General features: G+C 73.1%; 1 protein-coding gene across 1 annotated transcript in view; it reads right to left on the bottom strand.

Moving 5' to 3' along the window:
• The window catches only part of FAM83F (family with sequence similarity 83, member F), a 37,207-nt gene that overhangs the window by 24,154 nt on the left and 12,826 nt on the right, over positions 1-227 (bottom strand). The window contains exon 2 of the mRNA XM_009322592.1: positions 6-219. Within this exon, the coding sequence (XP_009320867.1) occupies positions 6-219 (214 nt within the window). The remainder of the gene's footprint in view (positions 1-5; positions 220-227) is intronic.

The raw sequence follows: 227 nt of genomic DNA, 5'->3' as shown, positions 1-227 counted from the left end.
CTCACCCCCCGGCCCCCGTGCCACCTTGCCGCCCTCCCGGGGGTCGTCGTATCCCCGCCATCCGCCCCGCAGGGCCTGCAGCTCCCGGCTGGAGAGAAAGTCACGGAGCTGCTCCTTCCTCAGCGCCTCCCGGTAGGCCGCTTCGCCCCGGGTCACCAGCGCCTCCAGGGCCCGGCGCTGCTCCTCGCTGTAGTAGAAGCGGGCCTGGGCCTCCGTCACCTTCTCGT

This window comes from Pygoscelis adeliae, unplaced genomic scaffold (assembly GCF_000699105.1).
Source record: "Pygoscelis adeliae isolate BGI_AS28 unplaced genomic scaffold, ASM69910v1 Scaffold60, whole genome shotgun sequence".
Classification (NCBI taxonomy): Eukaryota; Metazoa; Chordata; class Aves; order Sphenisciformes; family Spheniscidae; genus Pygoscelis; species Pygoscelis adeliae.
The sequence above is the reverse complement of the archived record's forward strand: the minus strand, read 5'-3'. Positions and strand labels throughout refer to the sequence as shown.